Source organism: Colius striatus, chromosome 11, assembly GCF_028858725.1.
Source record: "Colius striatus isolate bColStr4 chromosome 11, bColStr4.1.hap1, whole genome shotgun sequence".
NCBI classification, from domain to species: Eukaryota; Metazoa; Chordata; class Aves; order Coliiformes; family Coliidae; genus Colius; species Colius striatus.
In genome coordinates, this window is record NC_084769.1 from 11,474,642 (window position 1) to 11,496,773 (window position 22,132).

Consider the following 22,132-nt stretch of genomic DNA (forward strand, 5'->3'; position numbering starts at 1 on the left):
CTGGCAAGCTCTCAGCCCCTGTGGTAGAGCAATGGCAGCCTCTACAAACCTGACAGCTGAACTCATTTGCTCTTCACACAGGTAAATGCAGATAAGAGCATGACTTCATCTCTGTAAGGCAGGGAATTTGATACATAATTCTATCTTGATGAAAACTTCAACGTGGAGGTTAAGGAAAAAAGCACCTCACAGTTCATTGTCTATCATTGACTACATGAAACAGTCCACTGCTCATTGTCCTTCCTCCAACAAAGCAAACCAGAAAATCTATTTCTAATTTTTGCTGCATGGGTCACATGTTGTGGCCCTGGAATGGGATGCCAAGCCTCCCATCAGCTGCTTGAGATTCAGTAGGAACACTCCCTTCTTTTGGCTTGTTAACCTTGCAGCTAGTTGCTTACATAGCTGCTCAGGCCCAGTTACAGAAAGGTGAATCACTCCTTAATAAAGTCAGGATTTAAATGAAATTAATCTTACTTTCCACTAAAATAAGATACTTAACAAAACTTCTTAGTTGAAGTTCCAACATGGAATGACCACAATCTTTGGAAAATAAGCATTTGGATCCAGAAATAATTTCCTTGCTCACCTTTAGCTTTTAATGGATCCTAAATGTGTAGACACTGACATTCCTTGAGCAGATCATTTGTTTCCAGATGAAGTGGCTATCTAATCCTCCCTGTAATGGGCCAAATTTATCTCTCAGAACAGAAGTGCAACCCTTGTCTGCAAAGGTTTGGCCTAACTAGAGTCTGAATAATGCAAACCAGGTATATTTGGGCCACTAATTCAAAGCAAACTGAAGGCAGGGAAGATAAGATCCACACAAATTCCATTTTGAACTGTACAGCCAAAAAGCTGTCATGAAAACCTCTGAAAAAGCACTGGTCATTGATCTCCCATAAGAAGGGGTGCCCAGTGGACTTGGCACAAAGTGGGACTGCAACAGAAATCCTCTTCATGCTGGGGCAGCAGTGTGAGCTCTGGAAAATCACATTGCTGCTCTGTGACCTGATTTTCTCAGACATAAAATTGCTCTGACTGCTTTGCAGTAGACTATGAATAGAGAATGTAAGACAGACATGCCATGCAATCGAAGTCATGTGCTTTTTTGCAACTTGCCTGCATATTTGTTAAAACAGGTTTTGCCACCAAAATAGAATAAACAGCAAATGGGACCTCTCCTGCTAGCAATGAGAATGTGAAAAAGGTGAAACCTCTTCCCAATTCTGCCATCATTCAGGATCATTTACAACTCACTAAACTGCTAATAGCTGCCATGATTTTATTTCATTTTCCTCAATCATATAGATGCTGCCTTGGGATACTCAGAATCACTCCTTTATTGTCCCCCATCAAGAGTTTATCTTTAAGGATTTAAAATCACTTCTCTTTGCTAGATTTATTTTTCTCTCTACAGCACAAAGAGATTTAGCAAGAGAGACCCAATCTGTTGTGATTAAAAAGAAAAGTTAGAACAGTGTTCTATCTTTTGTGACAGTATTTTATATTGTTTCCCACGAGGGGAACTATCTCCATTAATGGTGATTGCAAATCCCTGTGTACTGGGACATTAGCTTCCCTTATGCTTATTACTGAAACTAAAGAAGACAACTAAAATATTACAGAGCTGTTTCATAAAGCACTTATCCTATTAAGCCACTTAGCCTTAGTCTTTACATAGGGATGGGATGTTCAGAACTCTGTGGGGAATTTATCAGATATCACATTAGGAAATGCAAAGGAAAGTCCTCATTCATTAGGATCAATTTTAGCAGCTACCATATCACTCCTATCAACAAAACTGGCAGGTTCGTGGATGCAAGCAGCTACCTTTCAGATCTGCACCCTGGGAGGCACATCCTGCTTCTCCTGAAATGCAGCAGTGATTCTCTTTCTTTCTCACAACAACCAAGGACTGGGAACCAGCAGATGGAAAATCAGTTGTATATTTGTTTAGAAGACATCTGCTTTAGCCCAGCTCTTACTGAGCTATTTTTATTGATTTATCTCTGCTCCCCCTCCAGAGAAAGTGTCTTGTTCAAAAATCTGCTGCTACTGAAACAGAACCTCAGGAGTCAAAGGATTCTTGAAGGGCTGGGTGTGGTGTGGAGCTGAGATGCTCAGACCCAGTCATTCACCTGTTGCACAGTGACAAAGTTTCCTTGACCTTGAGAAACAAAACTGACTTACATTCATCCTGCTTTCTTTCAATTTCTTCAAACGACTTCTCTTTTCTGCCTTGCACCTCTGACCCTAGCAGTTGCCTAACTCTGGTCCTCTTCCTCCCTCTTTGCAGGACCACATAACTAATTGCACTTCAGCTTCAAAAATGTTATCCTTTTTTTTGTGGAAATGAGCAGCCAAGTACTCATAAATAACATATAAGCATCACACAATGAGAAGGTCAGAAAGGAGCAACTCGATGAGCTTGAGAAAGGATTTTTAAAGTCCTGTCTCAGTCCTCAGATTTCTCTCCTAGAAAGCCTGAAGGGCAGAGGTTCCGTGAAGGTGAAAGGTACCAAGGGTTCAGTTGCCAGGGAGAGCAGAAGAACCTCAGGGTTGGAAGAGAGTTTCTGCAAAATAACTGCACGTAACACTGAGAGCAGGAACTCCAAAAGTATATGAAACCTCAGAGATTTCAAAAGACAACCCACAGAAACAGCCCCTGAAGGCCCGGTTCAAACCTCTGTTACATTCCAGCTGCAGAGGAAAGGAGGATGCAGCCATAGTCTGCTCAGCCATTGCAACAAAAGCCATAAGGTGCTTCATGAACCACAGCCCTCAGCCCCTAATCTGGACCTTGCAGTCTGCAACTGCCTAAGCCAGTGCAAAGCTGGGGAAGGTGTCCCCTGGCTGAGTCTGCTGCGGGGCGGGGAGGCGAGTTGCAGAGGCAGGGTGCTGTCAGCCTTTCAAGTGCTCCAGCACAGGCTGGCAGCCTACACAGTGGAGGATCCTCTGTGCCCAGCTGTGAGGGAAAAGACCAGACAGCTGTTCACACTTTTTATGTAGCAACAGACACAGAACATGACTCTTTACCTTCCTAAGGAGAATCAGTTAAATCCATACAAAAATCGTCTCTCACTGCATTATCTGCAGCAAGCCAGAACGCTGCAGTTTGTGTTTCAATTTACTTTCTTCTCCTTCTATAAATGTCACACTTAAACTGATGGTTTAACGACTCCAATTCTAAAGGAACATCACATGGTTTGGTTAAGGAAAGTGTTCCTTCCTTTGGGCAGACTCCCTGCTGCCCTTCTCTATTGACTCCTCCAGATCATGCAGTAAATATCAACACTGGAAAACTTTTAGAAGTAATAACACCATCTGAGGCCTGAGACCTGTGGGGCACAGCTGGTTCCCGCCCTCAATTCTTCCTGCAGCCTCTGCAAGCTGAGAAGGCTCAGCACCTCAAGAGATGGTGCCCTAAAGACATGACAACAAACCCAACTGCCTCTTGTGAAAACAAATAAGCACCAGCCGACACACAGCTTTTCTCCACGAGAGTGGAAAATACGCACGTGTGGTCCAGCCATGCTCCTTCAATAATTGTTTATTTGCAAGTATGGTCAGGAAGCAATGCTGTAGTGTCAGGAAAAATGAACCCAGGGAGAAAAGAGGTTGTGGAGTTGTGCCATATATTTCACGCCCCTCTGTTTCTCGCCCACACACATTTGAGAAGGGTGAGTCTGATTTTGATTGTTGGTGGGTTTTAAATGAATGCAAGATCCAAACAGAAAAGTTGGTCTGGATAGCAGCAGCACTGTGGTTCTGGAAACTGAGGCTTGGGGGAAGCTTTGGATCTCTCTCTCTGGTGTAGGTTGCCAGTAGCAAGGCATGCATGCAGTTTCTAAGGCGGGGAGAATGCTGACTCCAAGTCAGGAAAGTGCCTCCTAGGGCATCCTACAGCAAAAATACTTGGCTCTAGAATAAATACTGCCTCAGATCACTAACAAGGTTGAGTCTGTGGACTAGCAGAAGCACCCAGTAGTCCTCCCCATAACTCAAAGCCTTCTCTTCCCTACTAGATCAAGGGACGAGAAGAGGAAAGAGAAAATAAAGTAACGAGCATTTTGTGGACAAGAGCTCTCACTTCTCTCAGCTGCCTGCCCAGCTCTGTGCTTCCCGTGGCTTGCCTTCCATGTTCCTCTGCCTCCTTCTATCACCTCCCATTTCAGTATCTACATTTTTGTGGGTCTCTGTGGTCCTCTGTGCTCACAGCTGTTCTCAACCATGCAACACATGAAGACTGAGGTAGACATGGCCTTGGTTAAAAGAGTCAAAATCAATTTACTCACTGTCTGTCTGTTCCCTTTTGCCTGTAATCAGGCATTGCACCTTTAATGAGGCCATGCCATAAAAGCCACTTCCACATGAGAATATGTGAGTTTTATATACAGGTTTGGATTTGGTTTATTAGCAGATAACAAACTGAAGAGTGGAAAAGTACGAGCTGAGACTGTAGGTTGTGAAATTTTCACAAGAACTGAACAGCTCTGGAGACAAGCAGTCCTGCTGAAGCCCCAGGAACTGGTACATTCAGCACACCAAGAGTCAGCCATCTCTGAACAAGGCCACCAGCACACACTAGCATCAACAAGTGATTGTATACCTCATACTAGATACAAGAAGGCTGTGGCTGCTCATGTAAATGTACATATACACTTGATGAAAGGATGGACCCTTCAACAACCTGCCTAAGAGCACACTAGTACAGTCTTCCACACAATACAAGGTGTCCTTATATTGTTTGTGAACTGTGTTTCACTGATTTGATCCCCTATATGAAGAAAAAGGGAATTTGCAACTGTTTCCCTCTGTCTCTCTCCTTCACACATAGTTTTGTTTCCAATATCAACCTCTTGCTGACCTTAACTTTGAACATGGATGATTTCCAATGTCCTTCAACATCCTTGATCAATGAACTTTGCAGTGTTGCTCAAAGACCTGTTCTTAACACTAATTTCTGATCTCAACCTTTTCTTCCTTTCTAGACAGTTATTCTGTGCTATCCCTATATGCCCTTTGTAGCTGGAAGGTTTTCCAGCTACAAAGCCGTTCCAAGGTTTTCTAAGTTTCTTGAACAAACCTGGCACTTTACAGCTAATAAACAATAACCACACAGAAATGATGAATTCTAAGAGGGAAAAAAAACCCCTATGCCAACAAGAAAACATATTGTTCCTCCAGAGGGATATATTTAATATTGTACAGCCAAATCAAACAAACATGCTGTAATCACCAGAGTGAAACCTCAGAAACAACTCAACAGCACAGGATAAATAAATATGAACTCAAGTTCTTTGAAGAATAGGAGGAGAATGATCTGATTTAGATGAGAACAGCTTCTTGCTTAATGACAACATGGAAGATAGAACTTGGGATGAAATGAAAAAAAACCCCTCTCTAAAGCAAATTCTGATTCCTGTTTGTTCCTTTCTTTCTACACCTAGCACTTGCCTGGCCCAAGAATGGCTGCAGAGACAACCACTGAACACTGATGGATGCTTTCTGCTCTATTTATGTCCTCATTTCAGGGCAACCATATAATCTGTGCTTTTAATTAACCCTTTTGTTCCTTTTATGAGCAGACAAGTTTGCAAAAACAACATGATGCTGAGTCAGGCGTATCTCTTTCAGGTCTTGAACAGGCTTGTTTCCAAATTGGTGCTGGGCCCTTTCAGGCCATAGGCCTTGGCAAGCATCAGTGTGCTCTCATTAGATGTGACAAAGCAAGTAAGTCTAGGGGAGCCTGAGGAATCACTTTGCCCAGGAGGAAAAAAAGTGAAAAGGAATTGTTCATGAGGAGAATGAAGTACTGGCACAGGCTGCCCAGGGAGGGTGTGGAGTCTCTTTCTCTGGAGGTTTTCTAGAACCACCTGGATGTGTTCCTGTGTGACCTGATCCAGGTGGACCTGCTTTAGCAGGGGCGTTGGACTAGATGATCTCTAAAGGTCCCTTCCAACCCCCACCATTCTGTGATTCTGTGAATTAGTGAATAATTTACAGGTCACTTTATGGTAATTTTCATAAGCAATAATGAAGAAATGACTTACAGTTCACTCTCAATACCATGTATTTTGAGGAAAAAGTAACTCAGCCACTTGATTTCTTAATCTATGAATTTTTGTTTAACCATTACAGACAGAATCTTGTGTGGATAAACCTCTATTTTTGATTAACATGAATCAATTTTAACTGGTTCCCATTCATTTAAAAATCAATTCATTTGAAGTCCAACTCAGTTTCTAATGCAACAAATGTCAACAAATCTTCGATATCTGATCTTTGAAAATCATAGCACATTTATAAAAGCCAAATATCAGCTGGTCTCTCTTTAAAGCTGCAAAATATAATATCCTTCAATTCTTCTGTGCAAATCAATAATTTATTTGAATCCTTCTGTTTTAAAATTACTCTGGTTGGTGATCTCTTTGAAACTGCACTTTTACTGCACTCCCTTCCTTCCTTCTTACTCTGTTTTGACTGCATCAAATCAATTCACTTAAACATCCTCATAACTTAAACATCCTCTTCACAGTAGGCATCAAAACATCTTTTTCTTGTTTGGTAATACAGATTTATTGATATGAAGCATGATTTATTTCCTGTCATTTAACACCAGAGTGTAGTCCACAGCCAAGTTTCAGCCATCTTTACAAGGGCAGCAATTTGCACCTTATTCCTGTACACTTTAAAATTACAGCCATCCCATCCAAGCAGGATCACATGTTTTTCAGGAATGTCTTGTGACTTGGAGACACCACATTGGTAGTGAATTTGGGATACCCATTATATCAGCTAAGGTGACCTTTAGCTGGGTGCCTTGCATCTTAAGATGAATTAGTATACTCTATCAGTACTGAATCTGATTTTCACGCTGCTTGCAGGAACAGAATAGAGATATCAAGTGGGCTGCCACAGGAATTATATTTAAATACCCTCACATTGATGTGTTGATCCTTGATATTCATTGCTACAGTGTTCTCAGAAGAGTTTCAACCTGATATACTTGTTTTATTGCAGAAGGATGTGACTTTTATTTTGAAATGTTACTGATTTACTTATTTTCCATCAAAAGATGCATTAGATTGAAGTGGTCTAAGAATAAGACTAAAAGTGTACTGAATACTGATCCTTATTTATTAAAAAAATCTATTAAAATCAGTAACAAATGTTATTTATTAAATGGATAGCAACAGAAAGGAAAATTTACAAAGGAATGCACTTTATAAAAGCAGTGGAGCACACTTTATATGCCTTGGTTATAACTGCCAGTTATGCACAGAGATAAATGCTGAGAAGAAATCTTTGAAGAGTCTGTTTCCCTAGGACTGCACTTTCAAGGGACTATCAGTTGGATTTCTTCTCAGCATTTGGTCACCCATCTGAACCTGGATTAATATCTGCAGTTACTTATAGCTGCAAATAAAAACACTGGGAGAAGTGTTAAAAAAATATGTGCTGCTTCTGCACTGATGTGGAAGTGAACCTGTGAGTTCTGATCAGTTAGCCTTCACAGGCTACCAGAGGAATGGCTTTCCTTTGGGGACAGAATTATATCCATGCATTCTGAGAGCAGAGATCCAACTAAAATTCCATAGCACCTTCAGAAACTCCACCTGAGATACTTAAGATACATGGCAAATTGCACATGTGTTTTTTATGAAGCTGTTTCCTGGGAACATTACCCAGTGAACAGTATGATCTCTATTTCCATGCACACTACACTTGTTTCATCCATAAAAAGAAACCACAGGCTGCTCCACACACAGCACACAGTCAGCAAACTCTCCATAGGCAGTTTGTTGCTTGGTTTTTTAGGGTGCATTAGGCACATTAAAAACAACTACATTGAGATTAAAACTTTTTTGATACTGTATAATTAAAAATATGTCATAATAACAGACTGATAAAAAGACACAATAACAAAGTAATCATAATACTTTAAATATTTTTTGAGGTGGGAAAGAAACAACCCCTTGCAAAGCTTGTGCTGCCTTCTTTCTTTTGACTTTGCAGTATTTTCACAGTGATGAAGCCAGGGTTGTATGAAACACTCAAATCTCTGGAAAATGTCTGGCTAAAATTCAGCCATCAGATAAAAAAAGAGGGCCTCTGGTGAAATGAATCCACTGTCATCATATCTCAGGTAGCTGCAGGGGGAACTGTCCAGCCATGCAGTACAATAAGAAATGGAAAAGACTCCACTACATAGTTTTGACTTTCTCTAAAGTTCCCTGAGCAATTACTATGAAGTCTGAAAGTGTCACATTTTATGAGCAGTTGCTCATGTTCTGCTTTGTTTTTCAAAAGAACACACACACCCTTTCTAGGAAAGCTCTTTGAAGCAAGGCAGCCTGTCTTTAATGCTACCTCCAGCCACAGCTGCAACAAATACTGGTTGGTAACAACAGAAAGTGAATGTCCCTACTCTCAGTAGCACTTGCACCCATGACAGGTCACTTCTCTGAGGTAAACCCCTTGATCATCTACTGGCTACACTTAGAAATGGGTGCCAGAAGAGGCAGAGAACATGTAATTCAAGCCAGGAGTAAACCTGGCTGAAAACCAACGTTGATAAGGATTACTTACTCTCCTTGTTTTGAAATCTGGTTCCAGTCCAGGGAAGACCAAAGTCCATTTTTTTTTTCCAAAGTTCTCAGAGGAAAAAAGAGCCAAAGGCTCCAGAACTGTCCTGGGAGATTTGTGTTGTAGGCAGTGCCAGTACTAATAGTATCTGTGCCAAGGAGCTGGAGATCCTGTGCTACATGCATTACAGAAGCCACTAACTGACTCTGCTGGTAGGTGACAGGTGGGTAAATTCCTGTAAAGCTACAAGTCATCGTCACCAGTGATGAAAGGCAATGTGGGACATCCAAGGCATCCAAGCAGAGTTTAAGTTATTCCAAGGCAGAGCATAGGCCTGGCACTAACTCTCTGAGCCAGGCACGGTTTTAACTCTTTGGATCACATCTAGGGTTCAGAGTTTGCTGTGAGTGCCTGTGCAACTTCGCACAATAAGTCAAATAAAGGGCGTGTAGCGCCTCAGCCCTGGGGCGACCTGATTTGGAAATCTAAAGATGTACTTTAAACCTTGTCTGTTTGAGTGTCTCATATTTTACTCCAAGAGACTTTTCTTTTTTTTTTTACAAAAGTCTGAAAAATTCTTGACTAGAGCCAGGCAAGTACATCCCTGCAATTCAAAAGCTGGAACATTTCACGATACCGGCAGCGATGCATCACTGATGAGAAATACAAGAAGCAAAAGGAAATTCCTTACTTACACTTAGGAAAGGGAGAGAGGAAAAAAAAGTGCCACAGTAATATTATTGAGCATGAATGATTGAAAGAGCAAGCTCACATCAAAGAAGGCATTACCAGCAGAGATAAACCAACCTTATTTTATCAGCTCCAGCTTCAATGATCTCAGTTTCAAGGAAACAGTCACAGTAAAAAAAGAGAGATACATATATTTGTGTATTTTTCCCAGGGTGAATTTACAGGGGTTCTTGCCAAGATTCAAAGAAAAATTAAGAGGCAGCCTCCCAAAGCCTAAGGAAATTTTAAGAAACTACCTGAACAACTTCTTTCCTTGACAAGATAAACATTTTGCTACAACGTGACAGTATCTTGAAAAGGGTTAACAACCTATAGCTAGTGAGCACTCAAGAAGGCTAATTAAAGTGCCAAAATGTTTTATGTCAGGCTTTTGTTTACTAGCTCTCATGTTCTCCTCTTTCCACAGGTGAGGGCAGTGTGACTCAACGTGATGACTGCACTAGTGCTAGGCAGCATCCAAGAAATAGAAATATATCCTCTGGGGTCATAATTAACTCCTCTTTCCTTTATCATATCTTCACAGGAAAAATTCATTTAATTGTCAGCAATCATTTTCTATTACATTAATTTAATTTCACTTCTGGTACCATAATTAACCATTAAAGGAAGCAGAACTCCAGGCAGCACACTACTGAGTTCTGGCACATCTGGACAGGATCAGTACAGAATAACCACAATAGTTATGTAAAGAGACCAAATCCTGTCCTTACCCTTTTGAAACTCACAGTTCTTTAATCTAATTTACTGAGTGAAATATATAGGTTGGAGGAAGAAATCTCTTCAAGTCAATGCCCAGCCTCATCTGGCAGACAACTCTATATGCATCACTTTTCACAGGGCTTCAGAAAATAGGAAGATTTCTAAAGAAATACTCCAGATTATATATTTAAAGGGCTACCTGCTTTACCAACTGCTCCATACTCCTCCGATCATGCTGTCCCTTTTGGCTCCGCCATAGTCAGAGTGGGATCTTTGGCTTTTCGACGTTGGTTTAGACACTTTAATTTTGATACTTACTATCCAGATTAATTTATGTTTGGAAGCAATTATTGACCACTTTGTATTGTATACATTGATGGTGACATCTTACAAGCATAGCAATTTTCATTATGTCCTCCTCATGAGGTATGTAACAGAACAAGTTTCCTCTACTGAGGAATGAGTTGGCATTTCCAGGTGGCAATTTTTTAATTGGCACATATTAAGTCTAGGCAACAGTTCAAGGAAATACTACCTATTTGGAAAAAAAACCATGCAGCATTTTGGTGCACAGCTTTGCAGAGTTCAAACACAACATGATCAGTAGCCTCAAGGAAGAAAGTGGAGAGATCAAGGCACTTCTCATATCTGAGTTACTTGGAAACTTCCAAGGAAGTGAGAACTCTTCCTAATGAAGTCTGAAGTAGCACTTCCTGAATCAGTTCCTAACTTCTGCTTCAGTAATAGTAACTCAGGGTGAAGGCTATTTTACTTTGATTAGAAGCCTTTCAAGAAAAGAGAATCCAGCCCTTGGTGACTTGTTCCAACAAGCCTTAATTCTAAAATCTCCCTTCTTACCAATTACCTTCAATTACAAAAGTGATTATTCCCAGATTTTATATAATATCACTGATGAGGAAGAGGTCAAGATCTCAATCTCATGACTGCTGAAAGATGAGCTTAGTCCAGTGCCTAATGGAAAAGATAAAAGTATATGGTGTATATTTATTTTCAGAGAGCAAACACTTTTCAGTTCATATTTCAGAGCTTTTTTCCACATCCAAAAACAACAGGAGGAAAGGAGAACTACTCTCTTCAGCGTTCTGCAAATGCCAACAACAAAAAAAGCCATTAAAATAGGCCCAGTATCGCCAGAAACAGCTGTTCCACAAGCCAATAGATCAATGGGCTTAACAAATGAGAATGCCTTGCATGCCAGCATTTTCTTTATGCAATTCCCCCTTGCTTTGAATCCAAATAAAAAGACTGAAATCCTGTCTGCCGTGAATTGAATAGGGCAAGGATTTCTCCCTAAGGAGAGGTTTTTTAGATAGCATGCTGGAGAGGGCTTACTGTATAGAACAAAAGCTGTCAAGTTTGCCTTTTGGAAAAGGATGAAGAAATTTTGCATAGTAGGTTACCTCGGACCTGACCACCCTTACTGTAATAGCATTCGTTATCTATTGATTCTGTGGCACAAAGTCTGGTTCATGAACCCACTTTTCTCCCTCTATATAATACTTCTATAATACCAAATGACAATCCAAATAATTCTTTTTCTGTGTATGAAAGATTTCAGGTTATAGATTGCATATAGAAACAGCCACAGATTGCAAATGGACAAAGAAGCATTTTATCTGTTCTCTCTTTCTTTCCTTTCACAAAGGTGCAGACCTACAGACCTTATAGAGTATTTAATGAAAATAAAATGTTTGAGCCCAGGGATAATAGTTTTATGTATTTCTGAGAGAGAAAAATTGAAGTTCTTAAGGACTAAGACCCAGATTTAAGAAGCTACTCACAGGGACTAAGATCCAGATTTAAGAAGCTACTTATACAGGTATTTAATTTAAAAGACAGGATTAATCTCTCTTTTTTTTTATAAAATAGACTCTGACTTCATTTTTTCTTTTAATCTGAAGTCTCATATAATCACCTGATCACTGCCTGCAGCCAGGAAAGCCTGAATATTTCAAGATTTAGTAACACTTCTGGAGTCAGGTATATAATTAGGAATATTTTCCAAGCAGAGTCTGCTACCATAGAGACTGCTGTAAATTCCCTTCAATATACAAAACAGGCTCTGAATTTGGCTCTGTACAGGACAATGCTATAATTAATGTACAAATGTAATGTTTGCAAGAATTCCTGTCTCCCCTTCAAACTCCTAATGCAAAGAGGAATTAAATGTGCCATGAGATGTAATTTGTGCTGGCATCCAATATATGAGTTACAGAACAGAGCTAGGACTCAGTTCTTCTGGCCACTCAAGTGCTCTATTCTCTGTACCAAGTGATCCCCCTGATAAATGTTATGGGTAGGTTTAGCTGTCCCTGAGAGAAAGCAAAATCCTTGCTGAATTTGCAGTAACATTATCTCATTTCCACTTAACCACAAAAAACCCTTCAGCTTTTTAGGAGTTTGAAATGCAAAGGTAAAGCTTTGCTCTAGGGCTGCACCATGATGAGAGAGGAGACAGAAATCACTACTTGTAACCCAGAAGGAGTTGAAAGAAATACATATGACTTGAGGCAAAAGGATTGTTATTAAGCACAAGTGCTACTTGAAGCTGGGAATCTTTGAGAGGTTGTGATTTTCTTTGTTTAAATTGTTCAGCATTCATGTCTGAACATTCAACTAATGTGTTAGGTAATCCTCAGGTGTAATGGTAAGATTTAGGGAAAGGACAAGGGTGTCAGCTAAATTTTTGAATTCTTTTGCCTTCAGAGATTAATATCAACTCTTAAACATTACTTGATGGTCCCAGTGCAGGACTAATCTGCTGCCATCCTAGCACACTGCTAGCACTGCAAAGCTCTTTGCATGTGTTTGCAACTGAGGCTGCTGTGAACAGCCTGAGCTTTTAAAGGTAGGAGCTCTATCTCCTAGCTGATCTGGATAGAGATCTTTCTGTGGCACACAGAGAGGTTCACCCAACTGTGATAAACCTCAGAGCCTCAATCTGAACTCCTGACAACACTTCTGGTGACTTTGCTGGAGTTAAATAGGCAGGGAAACCCTTATTTGCTGAACACATTACCTATCAGTGTTGTTATGGGTACGTCATGAGTTAATTACACAATGTATGTTACAGTATTTTCCAAGCACTATCAACTGTGTCAAGAAACCTTAACTACAGAGCATGATATGATACAGTCTTCCAGTGCCAGTAACTCAGTACCAGTCTATATGAGAAGATGGATCTTCCCAGTCCAAAGAGAATCACTCAGACCCATTCTAGAAGATAAGCTCAACTACACACTAAAGGAAAAAAAAAATCCCATTATAAAACTGGAAAGTAAAAGAACTAGGAACGACAATGCATTGCTCCCATGTGGTGAAACATCCTCCAGTAGTCTTGTGTCTTAGGTCCTTGCACAGCTGTGGCCTCTGCTAACAGAGTCTCCCCCAGCAGATGCTGACCTGTGCTTTGTGCAAGCAGCAGAAGAACACATTTTTGAACTGAGATGAACACAAGTGTGCCTCCATGCCACTTCAACGGGAAGTGAAACAACTCAGCTCTATCTTTATTAATCTGGGTAGCATTGTGTAGAGAGAACTACAAAGTGATGCAGGGAGTTCATTTTCCGTGGAGCAAAGACTTAGTAATGCAGCACTCATGGGGCTAAATTCTCCACTGTATTCTGGCATTAATGTCAGTGACAGCAAGGAAACTGTTCAGCAGGAACTGCGTCTCTCAACAAAGCACATACAAGTATAATTAAGCATTAGCTGTACACTGCAATTTGTTTCTATTCATTATATGTACATAAGGACACACAAGCACACACAGCCTTAAGGCAGCAAGCACACCTACCCACCCTAAAAGAGTAAAAACCATGACCCTACTGTAGAACCAACTGAGCATTCCCCTAGTGGTAAGAAATTTCCCCCTGTACAACGAGGTGCTCAGTTTATCTCAGTTGTCATTCAGTTCAAACAAGGTTTTGGATTGAAATTCCTGCAACCCTTTATAGTCTTGCATCCTTAAACCAACTGTCAGCATGATGGGCTGTCTTTCAGGGTACAGCCTGATAGCTTCCCATGCTGTTGGCACTACAGAACTTGTATGCAGCAGCATGCAATATGGAGCATCTGATGTAGACCTTGCTTATCTACCATAATTCATGCAACTGAGTCAACGGGCTTGGAGCAAACCAGCAAAGCTTATGCGACTGCTTAAAATTAAGCATGAGCTCAAGTACTCAACCCAATCAGGGCCTTTCTCAGGAATGATAAATGTGAAACACATGGAAAAGCAGGGCATGTCTATGTGGACTGAAGACAAAAGGAAACACTTATTTGACATCGGACAAAGTGTTTGCACACATTCCGGTGGCCTGTAGACTGTGAGGATTAATACTTTGCTAATGCATGTTGTTGGTCAAAAAAGCAAAAGGATGGGAACATGCCTTTAGGATAAATACAACAGGTGGTTTTTGCAAAGGTAATTTTTTTTGCAATTAACTCCTCTCAGTCCAGCTTTCAAAACAACATCTGCACTGAACCTTACCTGTGAACTTTACAACCATAAACTTCAACTGATTTTGTGAAGATATTCTTCTACTTCATTTAAGTGAGCATAATTAAAGCCCTGACAAACAGATAAATCCATAACAGCACTGCAGAATTCATCCTTTTGCAAGTTACTCATGACTTCAAAACAACACATGAAGAGAATATGGACATTCTCTCAGTAGATGTGACAAACCTCATCAGTGTACCTAAGGTAAATAATTACTAACAGTCTATTTACTCCTACCACCAATGGCTAATACAGCTAAAGACCACAGTTGGAAGTATCAGGGTGATAAATTTAAGTCAAGCATCGTAGTGGAGCTGGGAATCTGGACTCAGATCCTCTGACAAGTAAAACAATGAGTACATGCACGCTGACAGAGTGCAGCATTCCAACAGAAACTAGTACATCTTGGGGCCATCCATATGCTCCACCATATGTCTGTGAGGAGAGGGGTTCAGAATCACAGTCTCTGGAAAGGGTAGGTCTCCCAGGCTCTCAAGATACCAGCCAGGATCTCAATTTTGCTGTATTAATTGGTGTGTAAGCACTTGTATTCCCTCCTAGCGATTTTGGCTCAGAGGGTAAATGTAGAACATAACTGTTTGCTGATTCAGAATCTGTCTCTCACAGGGCAAGTTCTACTAGGGAAGAAAGTGATGCTTTGGGCTACGTTTTCTTTTTCAGAGCCAATTCAGCTTCTATGTATTAACCACAAAGAAGTTGGAGAAACAGAGATGTTGCAATGTAAAACAGCAGTACTGACAAGCACCTAAAAACAGCCTGGATTTTCATAGCCTAGCATAGAGGAATACAGTAAAGACAGGTTGATTTATTTTGCCTTCTATTCTGCTCTTCAGTTACGTTTTCCTGGTGGCAATCAGCTGCAGTGTGTATTTTCACATTTCAGTCCTACCTTATCGCTGTCCACCGTGTTCTGGGATGTCCTGGACGCAATGGAAATGGTGTCAGGTTGACTGCTGCCGTCTCCTTGGCTATCTGCATCATCTACTCCATCTCTGCAAAAGAAATAACAGAGAAGCAACGATGCTTACTCAAAACCGTACCTTGGAATGTGCACAACTTTATAGGGGGGGATTTGAGAAGTGCTGAGTCAGTGTGCCAGTGTTGGCTTTGTGCTAAGATTACCTGACTGATGCACACCATGTTGCTATATAACTTGCAATTTAAAATGATGTTTCCCTCAGCCATAGGGTTGGGATTAGCACATAATCACAACATTTGTTGGAAACAGAATGGCCATTGCCTGCATATTTACAGCAGAGAAGACTGGTGTTCAAAAATAGCTCTGTAATGAGGGTGTCAGGCAGAAATTTTCCTTCAATTAGATTTCTGCTGTCCTTAACCAAAGTCATTCAGCTCAGGCACACAGGACACTGAAGGAAGGAGTATTTCTCTTGTCTCACAGGAACCACATCTTTGGGAATTTAATACTAAGCCATAAAAATTCTATCCAGACAAACATAAAGACAGTGTGGAGCTCTACAAGGCTGTATCTGTGAGACTGCTAACAGAGGGTATTTTCTTCCCTTTTGCTGTAGATATAGTTCCCATAGATTTTTACTGGTCTGTAAAAATAAATATTTAAATAACACCAAATACATATTTAAGGACAAACAAGCAAAAAAACCAGTAAGGTCCCTGTTCTGTTCTAGAAAACTCTTGTAGTGGTGCATGTCCCCAGGAAAAAAATGTCTGAATCTCTGCCTTGCTACAGGTCTCTTGGGTGACCTTGGTTACTCATGTCTCTGTGATACAGCCTGAAGTAAGACAGTGATAAAACTTGATGAGGAAAGGGAGATGCTCGAATCACAGGTGGCTTTTGGGAATAACAGCATGACAGCAAAAGAACAATTCCTTTTCACTAATTTCTGTTTAGTTCAGGATTCAAAGAAGCTGACAAAAAGAATTAATATTCCTTCATAGGCTGCAATGAATTTGTGTTTGATGAGGAAACACAGATTCTCCACTGTCCTATATTGTCATGACCAGCTGTGATTTTCATTGTGAAACAATTCCAAATGACAATCAGAAAAAAAAATATAAATCTGTGAAGATGTAAATTCTACTTTGAGAAAGAAACATAACCTTAGAATCCAAAGAATTGATGCTGTTAATTTCTCTCTAATAGTTCGGAGCACTAAAATAAAAGATCTTTGTATATATATCATAGAAAACCTTTCTAGCTGCATTTGCCAAGACAACATATAAAAAGCAAAGATGATGAAAACTGCTTTTGACTATAGTAAGAAAAAGTACGTGAATCCAGAGAAGCCCACAGACACTACAGTGCTGTTGGTTGAGAAAATGCCAGTGATTTCACGTTGTATGGAATGATTGAGTTTACCTTCTACTGTTGTTTCGTTGCTTTGCTGGTGTCTTGGGGAGCTGAATTGGCTCTTTCAGAGCTCCTTTCAGGTGGATAATCCTTTCTTGAATGACTTCCCGGATATTTTTGATCCATTCCTGTTTTGTTTCAATACTGGATGCCTAAAGTTCCACAAGGCAGAAAGACACTCTATCATACTCCCAGCCTGTCACCTCCTGTGTAGAATAATTGTGGTAACCCCAGGGGAACCGAGGGTGTTTCTACCAGACCTACTTGGCAAGCAAAAACAAAGCAGCTAAGCTCTGGATAAATATATTTAATGCTAGCAATGCAGCATGCTTTGTAGAGGCAAAATACCTTATCAGCACACAGCTGGGATTACCTCAGGCAAAATAACCACAATGTGAATTCTTTGTAAGAAACGCACTTGATAGAAATGACTTTCAGCTCTGGAGGCTTGAGGAACAACTTGATTTAAGCTCAGTGGCCAAGACAATTGCACCTCCTAGCCAAACACCTCGAGACATGCCCTGTGTCAGTGTGCAGCTGCTCAGCCCAGGTTGCAAGAGGAAATGCAACTTCAGCAAGGCTGTACAACTGCACAGTCTCAACTCATACTGAGGCCTTAGAGGTGAATTGCCCTACTGACAGATGTGGAAGCCACTTGAATACACAAAGGGAAGAAATTGACCTTTTATTTAGTGCTCCCACGGTCTGAACTAGAAGGTCTAAAGGCAAAGGAAACAAGCAGAAGAGACTTACTTTCAGCACTGTTTTATTGTCTGAGGATGGTGTTCGTCCAGACCACAAAGCAAATTTACAGGGGTCTCCTTCAACATGTTCGGTTACTCCCAGTTCTGAGGTCTAGTGTGGAGGAGAAATGAGAGATTTCATATCTATGAAGCTTCACAAGCTCAGAAAACTACTTTTGTAGGGAGAACTGGGGAGGCAGGGGTGGATAGGGGAATAAGATCTTGTCTCACACAGACAAAACAAATAGAAAATTACCAAGGGATAGTAGCGAAGTGAATGGTTTGAGTGATCCTCCTTGCATCTCCCCCCACCCTTCATATCTCACTATTTCAAACCTCTCCAGATTCACTGCGAGCTTGGCTTCCAGGTGAGCCCCCCAGGGCTCAGAAGCAGCCCTTCCATGTGGCATGAGTATCCCCAACCCAGCTTGGGGACTTGTGAATCATCCCCCAAACTTCACCTCTACCTACAAGAAACACAACACCCAGAGTATTTTCTTTGCAGCCACACCTACCAGTAGCTTGTTCTTGTAAACATATTTTGTGTGTCCTGAAGAATCTTTGATCTCTTTGCTAAACACCAAAGAGATTTCAAAGAGAAACAAATGCCTCTCACGGCCTTTCCGAATGAGAGATTTGGGATCCCACACTTGGAAGGAATCCTGAAGAATCAGCTCTCCTTGGACATCCAGGTTCTCATCAAACCCTAAAACCACAAAATATATTGGCTTGTATTTGTTTTTGAGATCAGTAATGCACAGCAATACCAAAGCAATAAGGTCTTGACATTGAAAGGGTCTTTTTCTTATTTATGCATGCTCTGAAAGGACATTAATGGGCATCCCCTGTACCACTGAAAACATTTCCCTTTTTTTCCTGCTGCAATAATGTAATTATTTCACTAGAGACAAATATGTGGTATGTGTCAAATGAGACTGCTGCTAAGGTGTTGTAGTAAACACTTAAAGATAAATCTTAGAGAGGTTTCGGTGGTTGTTGTTGTACCCAGAACTGCAATGCAAGATGCCTTGTGCACAGCAATACTAGCTCAGACATATGTAACATGGTGACTGAAAGTGCTCCATTGTACCATGATGCCCTCCAGCATGCTAACCCAACTTTCACAGAATCACAGAATGATAGTGTTGCAAGGGACCTTTAGAGATCATGCAGCCCAACTCCCTGCCAAAACAGGTCCACCTAAATCAAGTCACATAGGAACGTGTCCAGATGGGTTTGGAAACCTCCAGAGAAGGAGCCTCCACACCCTCCCTGGGCAGCCTGTGCCAGGGCTCCCTCACCTCAACAGTGAAAGAGTTTTTCCTTATGTTTAAATGGAACCTCTTGTGTTCCAGCTTCTTTCCATTACCCCTTGTCCTGTCACTAGATATAAAAGAAAAAAGTGATGCCCACATCTCCTGAAATTCACAATTTAGATATCTGCAAATATTAATGAGATCCCCCCACAGGCCTGTGAGTCCCCAGCAGAGGCGTGAGGGAGCTCCATCTTTGAGAGTGAGTTAATACAGAGTCCGAAACAAGCTTTCCAGGAGGAGTATGTCAAAAACCTTCACATGGCTGAGGGTCACTCGATTCTTTCCACATAACTGGGAGGCTTGAGGAAAACTGTGTCCCTAGTGCAAGGTGCCCTCCAAGCTGCTGTCTCAGCAGTTTGTGGATAACACCTCTCCAGAGCTACGGATTGCTCCTACACCAGCACAGCTGGCTGTTGGTCATGATAGATAGCCCTAGGAGAGCAGCAAGCTGCCCTGCTCCCTGCTCCAGATATTTGGGAATAATGTTTTATACAGATGACTGTCCATGTGCTTGTCTATCCTAACGACATAACCCCTGCTTCTTTATTATTGCACAATCCTGGTCATCTCACGGGGACACATTATCCAAGTGTTATTTTGGGAAAGTTTGCTTTTCACCAGATACCACGGTTAAAACCATCTTTATAGTGCTTCTACCTATGCTGGGTCAGTTTGCCCCCCTGCAATTAGCTACTGGCACCACTTCCTTTTTCTCTCCTGTTTTAGTACTTTTCTTATTTCCTGGGTCTGACTCAAGCCAGGCTGGAAAGTATTTTCACAGGCCAAGAAATCTGAGACATGATGAAGCATCACTGTCCAGAATAAAAACTTTAGATTTTAGAAATACTCCACACACCAAAAAGCCAACAAAAGACTTTGGGGCAATCCAAAATAGTGTTTTCCTGTAAGTTTGAAATACTTTTTAGTAACACATTTTCCTCTCTTTTCTTAATCTTTGGGATAATTGCACTAACATTTTGAAACACAAGTTGTTTTGACTCAGAAACCCAGATATTTTTCTTTTGAAGTGTTGAGACAGTATTTAGAAATGTTTTCATCCAATAATTGTTATGGCTGCCAGCAGCTAACTGATACTGTTTCAGGAGAGTTGGGGCTTTTCCCTTTCATTAAGAAAGTTATAACCAAATATATATATATACACTTGTGTATATACATATATACACACATAAGATCATAGAATGACATCAGTAAATAGAACACCAAAACTTCCTAGTTGGCTTTATTCTTCCAAGTCTTTTGGAGAAATATCAGAAAGAAGCAAGTACCTGAAAACTATGATCAATCAAGAGCATTGCTACAGTCAACCTGTAATAACTTTCTACACAAGGTACAAGAAGGTTTCCTTTATTGGTAGGTCCCTCCCTTGCCCAAACCACCTGCCCATCTGCTACCTTCCAGCATGCTGACGTGCATTGCGTCGTTCGCCTTCTTTGGGACACTGAGCATCACTTCCAGACCATCTTTGAGTTCCCCTTTGCCCTCCTCGCAGCAGGTCAGCAGCTCCTAAGAAACAATGCAGAACAAAGGCTGACCAACACAGAATCACAGAATCTTAAGGGTTGGGAAGGACCTTGAAAGATCATCCAGTTCAGCCCCTCTGCCAGAGCACCTAGAGTAGGTCACACAGGAACTCGGCTGTGGATCTGATTGTGCTACTTTGTACTTGCAACTGCTTTGCTAACAGTGACAAAAGAGAACTGAACTGCATTAAAACCCACTGGGGATGCTCAGAGATAGTGGGCATCAAACAGGAATGATGCAAAACAAGACAAACCATGGTGCTCTCAAGTGTGACTGTGCACTCAGATGATTTCTGGCCACTTTTGCCTATGCTGCAGTCATCGGTGGGTCCAGCTGTGTCTGACCCTGCAACGCGGGTGAGCACCACAGTGCAGGCAGTGTGCTCTACCCAGGGCAGGGAGGTCTCTTCACAACAGATTCACTTGAGGAGGAGACCAAAAGTGTGATGATAGAAGGAGCGTTTTAGCTTTCCCAGTGGCAGATAGTTTGTGCAGTGCAGGCTCACTCCCTTGGTATGTACACAGGAAGCTTTAGATGCAAGTATCATATCTGCTCCCAGGTTTTCAAAGTCAGAATCTTCCCTTATCCCTCAGATGTTTTTTTTCTTCTGGGCTTACTAGTTTTGAAACAAATAGTTCTTGCTTAAGTTAGATCTAAACTTCACCTACTCATAAGATACTGCAAAAACCTGTAACTAATTTACATCAAAACAACAAAGTTTTGTGGGTTTTTTTGATGGGGAATGTTACTGTTTCACTTGGATGTCCTTGCTTTGTATTTGAAGTTTTCCCTGGTTTTCAAACACAAACACATTAGATCTCAAACAGAATCTAATGCCAGTGAAAGAGTCTCTGTCAAGAGTCAGTGAAATTTCCCAGAGTTCATTATTGCTGTCACTGAAGCCTTTAATCAAAATATGACATGTCACAAATTCAGACAGAAGGAAAGTAAATAGTTCTGCCATTCCTTCATTTTCCCTTTCCCAGTTCTCGCTTTTTAGGGTTGAATCCACTTGGACACAAAAAAAAACCCTAGTTGAAAAAGGGGATCTGTTTTTTACTGTTTGATTTTTTTTCTTTCTGTGAGTCTTTTCCTTTAAAACACCCAACCTGATGTCACCCTTTGTTGCCATGCTCAGGCCTGGGAAGTAGGAGTAGCAAGCAGCTCAGCACTGTCTACAGGTCATGAATGTGTGATGAAGCAGCTGCCTCAAGAGTAAGTTAACTCATTACCCCTGTGAACTGCTCTGCATGAGCTGATTTGAGCAGCTCACTAAGGTACCTTCAGTAGGAGTTGATATTTTGTGATCCTCTGGACAGGCTTGATTAAATAAGAAGAGATAGAGTTGGCCAGACCGTGTCTTTGCTGAATTTCCTAGAAGAGACAGAAACAGCAGTCAGTCATGGAAAACTATTACCCTGCCAGACAGAAACCCCATAGCTAATTTAGTCCTCGATCTCTGCATTTCTTGGTTTAGTTTTGTCAATCTCTTTAAGCTCACATGCAAATAACTGTGGTTTCAGAGAGGCTGGCAATAAACTGCAGAGTCCTCCTAAGGCCACTTAAACTGCAGGGGACCTGTGCAAGTCAAGTGAAAGCTACATTGAATAAA

The 22,132-nt window shown here is 41.0% G+C and overlaps 1 protein-coding gene across 5 annotated transcripts in view; it reads right to left on the reverse strand.

Moving 5' to 3' along the window:
* KALRN (kalirin RhoGEF kinase) overlaps window positions 1-22,132 on the reverse strand; it is a 527,013-nt gene that overhangs the window by 125,683 nt on the left and 379,198 nt on the right. For all 5 annotated transcript variants that reach the window (XM_062005204.1, XM_062005203.1, XM_062005205.1 and 2 more), the window contains exons 28-33: window positions 21,802-21,894; window positions 20,391-20,502; window positions 18,178-18,368; window positions 17,673-17,774; window positions 16,929-17,071; window positions 15,477-15,579 (exon numbers count right to left, since the gene is read on the reverse strand). In XM_062005204.1, coding sequence (XP_061861188.1) covers window positions 15,477-15,579; window positions 16,929-17,071; window positions 17,673-17,774; window positions 18,178-18,368; window positions 20,391-20,502; window positions 21,802-21,894 — 744 coding nt within the window. The remainder of the gene's footprint in view (window positions 1-15,476; window positions 15,580-16,928; window positions 17,072-17,672; window positions 17,775-18,177; window positions 18,369-20,390; window positions 20,503-21,801; window positions 21,895-22,132) is intronic.